This window comes from Canis lupus, chromosome 8 (genome assembly GCF_011100685.1).
Source record: "Canis lupus familiaris isolate Mischka breed German Shepherd chromosome 8, alternate assembly UU_Cfam_GSD_1.0, whole genome shotgun sequence".
In the NCBI taxonomy this organism is placed as follows: Eukaryota; Metazoa; Chordata; class Mammalia; order Carnivora; family Canidae; genus Canis; species Canis lupus.
In genome coordinates, this window is record NC_049229.1 from 678,553 (window position 1) to 688,364 (window position 9,812).

General features: G+C 40.5%; 1 protein-coding gene across 1 annotated transcript; it reads left to right on the plus strand.

Moving 5' to 3' along the window:
• The first annotated feature begins 8,596 nt into the window (after positions 1-8,596).
• OR6AA6 (olfactory receptor family 6 subfamily AA member 6) lies at positions 8,597-9,556 on the plus strand. Its single transcript, NM_001313884.1, has one exon. The coding sequence runs from the start codon at positions 8,597-8,599 to the stop codon at positions 9,554-9,556; it is 960 nt and encodes a 319-aa protein (NP_001300813.1).
• Positions 9,557-9,812: the final 256 nt, after the last annotated feature.

The following is a 9,812-nucleotide window of genomic DNA, read 5'->3' on the forward strand; positions in this document are numbered from 1 at the left end:
ATTAATGATATGACATAAAACCTTTATATAGTTTTAATTGGGCTTATGTTTCTTAAACCACATACAAGTTTAACATAGTAACACATACACAAGGACACAATTGCATTCAGGCTGAACTCAACTTCTTTAATTGTTATATAGGGAATACCAGGCCTGTAATTTTATATCAGGTTACTTTTTAAAAACTAAAAAAACATTATTTACATATATAAGAAAGTTTTCATTATGTTACTAAAATTTTATCTTTTCTGCTATGCTTATTTTGATGTTTTGGCATTAAAGCAGTCATACACATAAATACATCCATTAGAAATCTTTTTTAAAGACAAAATTTCTGACTTTTTTCTTATTTTCATAAGAACGTAACTATAGTTATCAATACTCTATTGTACACTTTAATATTTGGAATGTAAATAGATCTCCTGTTGTGTTTTTCTCAGTATCCAAGATATGGAAACCTCAGAGTCTATTGATAGCTAAATGGATTTAAAAATTTTTTAAAAGATTTTACTTATTATTGAGATTTTATTCAAATTTTTACTTATTTATTTATTTATGAGCCACCCAGGGGTCCCCTAAAATTTTTTTTGTATATATTTTTATTGGAGATCAATTTGACAATGTATAGTATAAACACCCAGTGCTCATCCCATCAAGTGGTCAAGTGTCCCCCTCAGTGCCCATCATCCAGTCACCCCATTCCCCTGCCCACCTCCTCTTACACTACCCCTTATTCATTTCCCAGAGTTAGGAGTCTCTCATGTTTTGTCACCCTCTCTGGTTTTCAATTAGCTAACATAATGTACATACTTAGTTTCAGATGTAGTGGTCAATGATTTATCAGTTGCATATAATGCCCAGTGCTCATCACACCACATGCCCTCCTTAGTACCCATCACCCAGTTGCCCCATCTCTATATCCATCCCCTCTCCTTCAATCCTCAGTTTGTTTCCTACAGTTAATAGTATATATGATGACTCTGATGACTTCCCATTCAATTTTCCCTCCTTTATCCTATGATCTTCTGCACTTTTTCTTATATTCTACATATGAGTGACACCATATGATAATTGTCTTTCCATGACTGACTTATTTCACTCAGCATAATACCCTATAGTACCATTCAAGTCGATGTAAATGGTATTTATCCTTTCTGATTGCTAGTAATATTCCATTGTATATATACAACACATCTTCTTTTTTCAAGATTTTATTTATTTATTTATGGGAGACAGAGAGGCAGAGGCACAGGCAGAGGGAGAAGCAGGCTTCCTGCAAGGAGTCCAATGAGGGACTTGATCCTGGGACTCCAGCATCATGCCCTGATCCAAATGCAGACACTCAACCGCTAAGCCACCCAGGCATCTATACACCGGATCTTCTTAATATATTAATCTGTCAATGGACATCTTGGCTCTTTCCATAACTTGGCTATGGATGAATGGATATTTAAAAATGTATTTGTGGGGGGGAGGAGCAAGATGGCGGAAGAGTAGGGTCCCCAAGTCACCTGTCTCCACCAAATTACCTAGAAAACCTTCAAATTATCCTGAAAATCTATCAATTCGGCCTGAGATTTAAAGAGAGAACAGCTGGAATGCTACAGTGAGAAGAGTTCGCGCTTCTATCAAGGTAGGAAGACGGGGAGAAAGAAATAAAGGAACAAAAGGCCTCCAAGGGGGAGGGGCCCGCGAGGAGCCGGGCTGAGGCCGGGGCGAGTGTCCCCAGGGCAGGAGAGCCCCGTCCCGGAGGAGCAGGAGCTGCACCGACCTTCCCGGGCAGAAAGGGGCTCGCAGGGAGTTGGAGCAGGACCCAGGAGGGCGAGGATGCCCTCGGGCTCCCCGGGACAGTAACAGCAACTGCACGCCCAGGAGAGTGCGCCGAGCTCCCTAAGGGCTGCAGCGCGCACGGCGGGACCCGGCGGGGCCCGGAGCAGCTCAGGGGGCTCGGGGGCGGCTCCGCGGAGGGGGCTGCGCGGCCCCGGGAGCAGCTCGGAGGGGCTCGGGCAGAGGAAGAGGCTCCGTGCGGAGGGGCCTGCGCGGTTCCAGGAGCAGCTCGGAGGGGCTCGGGCGGCGGCACAGCAGAGGGAGTTGCGCGGCCCGGGAGCGCGAATCCACCAGCGCAGGCTCCGGAGCACAGGGCGCCGGGACACAGCCCAGGATCCGGCCTCCCCGGGACAGGCAGAGGCCGGGAGGGCCCAGGACAGCGAGGACGCTCCTGCCCCAGCTGAGCAGATCAGCGGCCCCGCCCGGAGCCTCCAGGCCCTGCAGACGGAGTTCCTGCCGGAGCTGAATCCAGGGCTCCAGAGCTGCCCCGCCACTGGGGCTGTTCCTCCTGCGGCCTCACGGGGTAAACAACCCCCACCGAGCCCTGCACCAGGCAGGGGCACAGCAGCTCCCCCAACTGCTAACACCTGAAAATCAGCACAACAGGCCCCTCCCCCAGAACACCAGCTAGACGGACAACTTCCAGGAGAAGCCAAGGGACTTAAAGTACACAGAATCAGAAGATACTCCCCCGTGGTTCTTTTTTTTTTTTTATTTTTTGCTTTTTGATTTGTTTCCTTACCCCACACCCTTTTTTTCTCCTTTCTTTTTCTTTCTCTTTTTCGTCTTTTTTTTTTCTTTTTTTTTCTTCCCTTTGTTTTCTCTTTCTCTTTTCTTTCCTTCTTTCTCTCCTCTCTTTTTCTCTTTTTCCCAATACAACTTGCTTTTGGCCACTCTGCACTGAGCAAAATGACTAGAAGGAAAACCTCACCTCAAAAGAAAGAATCAGAAACAGTCCTCTCTCCCACAGAGTTACAAAATCTGGATTACAATTCAATGTCAGAAAGCCAATTCAGAAGCACTATTATACAGCTACTGGTGGCTCTAGAAAAAAGCATAAAGGACTCAAGAGACTTCATGACTTCAGAATTTAGAGCTAATCAGGCAGAAATTAAAAATCAATTGAATGAGATGCAATCCAAACTAGAAGTCCTAACGACGAGGGTTAACGAGGTGGAAGAACGAGTGAGTGACATAGAAGACAAGTTGATAGCAAAGAGGGAAACTGAGGAAAAAAGAGACAAACAATTAAAAGACCATGAAGATAGATTAAGGGAAATAAACGACAGCCTGAGAAAGAAAAACCTACCTTTAATTGGGGTTCCCGAGGGCGCCGAAAGGGACAGAGGGCCAGAATATGTATTTGAACAAATTCTAGCTGAAAACTTTCCAAATATGGGAAGGGAAACAGGCATTCAGATCCAGGAAATAGAGAGATCCCCCCCCCTAAAATAAATAAAAACCGTTCAACACCTCGACATTTAATAGTGAAGCTTGCAAATTCCAAAGATAAAGAGAAGATCCTTAAAGCAGCAAGAGACAAGAAATCCCTGACTTTTATGGGGAGGAGTATTAGGGTAACAGCCGACCTCTCCACAGAGACTTGGCAGGCCAGAAAGGGCTGGAAGGATATATTCAGGGTCCTAAATGAGAAGAACATGCAACCAAGAATACTTTATCCAGCAAGGCTCTCATTCAAAATGGAAGGAGAGGTAAAGAGCTTCCAAGACAGGCAGCAACTAAAAGAATATGTGACCTCCAAACCAGCTCTGCAAGAAATTTTAAGGGGGACTCTTAAAATTCCCCTTTAAGAAGAAGTTCAGTGGAACAGTCCACAAAAACAAGGACTGAATAGATATCATGATGACACTAAACTCATATCTCTCAATAGTAACTCTGAATGTGAACAGGCTTAATGACCCCATCAAAAGGCGCAGGGTTTCAGACTGGATAAAAAAGCAGGACCCATCTATTTGCTGTCTACAAGAGACTCATTTTAGACAGAAGGACACCTACAGCCTGAAAATAAAAGGTTGGAGAACCATTTACCATTCGAATGGTCCTCAAAAGAAAGCAGGGGTAGCCATCCTTATATCAGATAAACTAAAATTTACCCCAAAGACTGTAGTGAGAGATGAAGAGGGACACTATATCATACTTAAAGGATCTATTCAACAAGAGGACTTAACAATCATCAATATATATGTCCCGAATGTGGGAGCTGGCAAATATATAAATCAATTATTAACCAAAGTGAAGAAATACTTAGATAATAATACACTTATACTTGGTGACTTCAATCTAGCTCTTTCTATACTCGATAGGTCTTCTAAGCACAACATCTCCAAAGAAACGAGAGCTTTAAATGATACACTGGACCAGATGGATTTCACAGATATCTACAGAACTTTACATCCAAACTCAACTGAATACACATTCTTCTCAAGCGCACATGGAACTTTCTCCAGAATAGACCACATATTGGGTCACAAATCGGGTCTGAACCGATACCAAAAGATTGGGATTGTCCCCTGCATATTCTCAGACCATAATGCCTTGAAATTAGAACTAAATCACAACAAGAAGTTTGGAAGGACCTCAAACACGTGGAGGTTAAGGACCATCCTGCTAAAAAGATAAAAGGGTCAACCAGGAAATTAAGGAAGAATTAAAAAGATTCATGGAAACTAATGAGAATGAAGATACAACCATTCAAAATCTTTGGGATGCAGCAAAAGCAGTCCTAAGGGGGAAATACATCGCAATACAAGCATCCATTCAAAAACTGGAAAGAACTCAAATACAAAAGCTAACCTTACACATAAAGGAGCTAGAGAAAAAAACAGCAAATAGATCCTACACCCAAGAGAAGAAGGGAGTTAATAAAGATTATAGCAGAACTCAACGAAATCGAGACCAGAAGAACTGTGGAACACATCAACAGAACCAGGAGTTGGTTCTTTGAAAGAATTAATATGATAGATAAACCATTAGCCAGCCTTATTAAAAAGAAAAGAGAGAAGACTCAAATTAATAAAATCATGAATGAGAAAGGAGAGATCACTATCAACACCAAGGAAATACAAACGATTTTAAAAACATATTATGAACCGCTATACGCCAATAAATTAGGCAATCTAGAAGAAATGGACGCATTCCTGGAAAGCCACAAACTACCAAAACTGGAACAGGAAGAAATAGAAAACCTGAACAGGCCAATAACCAGGGAGGAAATTGAAGCAGTCATCAAAAACCTCCCAAGACACAAGAGTCCAGGGCCAGATGGCTTCCCAGGGGAATTTTATCAAACGTTTAAAGAAGAAACCATACCTATTCTCCTAAAGCTGTTTGGAAAGATAGAAAGAGATGAAGTACTTCCAAATTCGTTCTATGAGGCCAGCATGAAATTAATTCCAAAACCAGACAAAGACCCCACCAAGAAGGAGAATTACAGACCAATATCCCTGATGAACATGGATGCAAAAATTCTCAACAAGATACTGGCTAATAGGATCCAACAGTACATTAAGAAAATTATTCACCATGACCAAGTAGGATTTATCCCTGGGACACAAGGCTGGTTCAACACCCGTAAAACAATAAATGTGATTCATCATATCAGCAAGAGAAAAACCAAGAACCATATGATCCTCTCATTGGATGCAGAGAAAGCATTTGACAAAATACAGCATCCATTCCTGATCAAAACTCTTCAGAGTGTAGGGATAGAGGGAACATTCCTCGACATCTTAAAAGCCATCTATGAAAAGCCCACAGCAAATATCATTCTCAATGGGGAAGCACTGGGAGCCTTTCCCCTAAGATCAGGAACAAGACAGGGATGTCCACTCTCACCACTGCTGTTCAACATAGTACTGGAAGTCCTAGCCTCAGCAATCAGACAACAAAAAGACATTAAAGGCATTCAAATTGGCAAAGAAGAAGTCAAACTCTCCCTCTTCACCGATGACATGATACTCTACATAGAAAACCCAAAAGCCTCCACCCCAAGATTGCTAGAACTCATACAGCAATTCGGTAGCATGCGAGGATACAAAATCAATGCCCAGAAGTCAGTGGCATTTCTCTACACTAACAATGAGACTGAAGAAAGCGAAATTAAGGAGTCAATCCCATTTACAATTGCACCCAAAAGCATAAGATACCTAGGAATAAACCTAACCAAAGATGTAAAGGATCTATACCCTCAAAACTATAGAACACTTCTGAAAGAAATTGAGGAAGACACAAAGAGATGGAAAAATATTCCATGCTCATGGATTGGCAGAATTAATATTGTGAAAATGTCAATGTTACCCAGGGCAATATACACGTTTAATGCAATCCCTATCAAAATACCATGGACTTTCTTCAGAGAGTTAGAACAAATTATTTTAAGATTTGTGTGGAATCAGAAAAGACCCTGAATAGCCAGGGGAATTTTAAAAAAGAAAACCATATCTGGGGGCATCACAATGCCAGATTTCAGGTTGTACTACAAAGCTGTGGTCATCAAGACAGTGTGGTACTGGCACAAAAACAGACACATAGATCAGTGGAACAGAATAGAGAATCCAGAAGTGGACCCTGAACTTTATGGGCAACTAATATTCGATAAAGGAGGAAAGACTATCCATTGGAAGAAAGACAGTCTCTTCAATAAATGGTACTGGGAAAATTGGACATCCACATGCAGAAGAATGGAACTAGACCACTCTCTTTCACCATACACAAAGATAAACTCAAAATGGATGAAAGATCTAAATGTGAGACAAGATTCCATCAAAGTCCTAGAGAAGAACACAGGCAACACCCTTTTTGAACTCGGCCATAGTAACTTCTTGCAAGATACATCCACGAAGGCAAAAGACACAAAAGCAAAAATGAACTATTGGGACTTCATCAAGATAAGAAGCTTTTGCACAGCAAAGGATACAGTCAACAAAACTCAAAGACAACCTACAGAATGGGAGAAGATATTTGCATATGACATATCAGATAAAGGACTAGTTTCCAAGATCTATAAAGAACTTATTAAACTCAACACCAAAGAAACAAACAATCCAATCATGAAATGGGCAAAAGACATGAACAGAAATCTCACAGAGGAAGACATAGACATGGCCAACATGCATATGAGAAAATGCTCTGCATCACTTGCCATCAGGGGAATACAAATCAAAACCACAATGAGATACCACCTCACACCAGTGAGAATGGGGAAAATTAACAAGGCAGGAAACAACAAATGTTGGAGAAGATGCAGAGAAAAGGGAACCCTCATACACTGTTGGTGGGAATGTGAACTGGTGCAGCCACTCTGGAAAACTGTGTGGAGGTTCCTCAAACAGTTAAAAATATACCTGCCCTATGACCCAGCAATTGCACTGTTGGGGATTTACCCCAAAGATACAAATGCAATGCAACGCCGGGACACCTGCACCCCGATGTTTATAGCAGCAATGGCCACGATAGCCAAACTGTGCAAGGAGCTTCGGTGTCCAACGAAAGATGAATGGATAAAGAAGATGTGGTTTATGTATACAATGGAATATTACTCAGCTATTAGAAATGACAAATACCCACCATTTGCTTCAACGTGGATGGAACTGGAGGGTATTATGCTGAGTGAAGTAAGTCAGTCGGAGAAGGACAAACATTATATGTTCTCATTCATTTGGGGAATATAAATAATAGTGAAAGGGAATATAAGGGAAGGGAGAAGAAATGTGTGGGAAATATCAGAAAGGGAGACAGAACGTAAAGACTGCTAACTCTGGGAAACGAACTAGGGGTGGTGGAAGGTGAGGAGGGCGGGGGGTGGGAGTGAATGGGTGACGGGCACTGGGGGTTATTCTGTATGTTAGTAAATTGAACACCAATAAAAAATAAATATAAAAAATAAATAAACAAAAATAAATAAATAAAAAATAATAAAAATGTATTTTTTGACTTTTTCTAACAAATTTAGGAAAATATACGGATATGTCTATTTTAAAAACAAGCAAACCAAAAATTAAGAAAGGTTTAAATATTTATAAAAATATATTTTTTATAAATTTGAATCTGACCCTTTGTTTTGTTTTCTGGAGACAAAGCTTATTCACATACCATCCTCTTACCAACATTAAGTGATGGAATAAATTGGAAATTTTTAAGATAAAATCATAGGCAATATTCATCTTGATACAGCAAGTAATTATTATACTTTCTATTCTTGGACACAACCCACCTTCCCCAAGGATCTAATGGTAGCTGATCCGCATTGTCTTAAAATTTCTTGACCATCTTTCTATTTGTTAATTCTCTAGTGATAAACAATTCCATAACCACATTGTATCTATTGGCTTTTGTCATTTGAATCAACATGGCTGAGCTTAAATTTTATCCCACCAGTTCAAGTGTATGATGTAACTGTGGGGAGATTATTTGTCCCTTTAGTTTCTTCATTTATAAAATGTAAGTTAATAGAATATTTAGGGGCACCTAATCTCATCATGGGTCCTGGTCTCAGGATACTGAGTTCAAGCCCTGCATTGACGCTTACAAAAATAGAATACAATGGAGATGTGTTTTCTAAACCAAGTGAGTTAATCCATGAAAAAATTTTATAAAGATACCAATTATATTTTAGCCATTCATTTGTATTGCTACTATGGTTCCTAATCATCATAAAATAAATGACTACAAAAATGTTCTAACTTGTCTTCATGTTCATATATTATCTTCTGGGCTTTGCTGATTTATTCTAGATCAGAGATGATGAGCTATGGATATAACAAACCAAACAAGAGTGACAGAGTTCATTTTTCTTGGGTTCCCTGGTGTTCTACATCTGCGGATCACCTTGTTTGTGATATTTCTTATTGTATATCTGCTCTCCCTCGTGGGAAACATTCTTATCATTTTCATTGTTGTGTTAGATTCCACACTCCAAATGCCCATGTACATTTTCTTAGGAAATTTGTCATTCCTGGAGATCTGGTACACCACAGCCACGATGCCTAAATTACTGGACACCTGCCTCTCACAGACTGTTACCATCTCTGTTTCTGGTTGTATCACCCAGTACTACTTCTTTTTCTCCATGGGAGCTACAGAGTGCATCCTGCTGGCAGTGATGGCCTATGATCGGTACCTGGCCATATGCAGTCCTCTCCATTATTCACTCCTCATGAGTATCCATATCTGTCTGTGGTTTTCAGCTGGATCTTGGATTGGGGGATTCACTTCCCCTCTCCTGTCTACTATACTCATCTCACATCTCAACTTTTGTGGGCCTCAGAAGATTAACCATTTCTTTTGTGACTCAGACCCCATTTTCAAACTCTCCTGCTCAGATACATTTTTGGCAGAGGCCTTGAGCTACACATGTAGCTCTGTTGTGATTCTAAGTTCTTTCCTTCTCACTATGTCTTCCTATGGACACATCATAGTCACAGTAATGAGACTGCCTTCCCGTGAGGCTTGGAAGAAAGCATTATCCACTTGCACCTCCCACCTCACTGTGGTCTCTATCTATTATGGCACCATTATCTTTGCTTATGTTCGCCCTCCAGCCAAGTACAACTTCACTATTGGTAAATTAATCTCAGTGTTCTACTGTGTGGTCACTCCATTGATAAATCCTCTCATTTACACCCTGAGAAACAAAGAGGTGAAGAAAGCTTTCAGGAAGGTTCTAGCTCAAAAAAGATTTCTCTTGTTCAGATACATGCAAGAAATTTGAGAAATCAACTAAAATGAACAATTTAGAATGCATTTCCAACCATGTTTCAGAATACTAGTTATTGATATATGCCTAGTTGGCTCAGTAAGTAAAACATTCAACTCTTGATCTCAGGTTCATGAAGTTAAGCCCAAAATTAGGTGTAAAGATCACTTAAATAATTAAAACTTTAAAAATATAAAAAATGGAAATCATTGAAAATGATATTGTGAAATACATGCCATCTGTTTTGGACAATTCTCTCACTTTATATTTT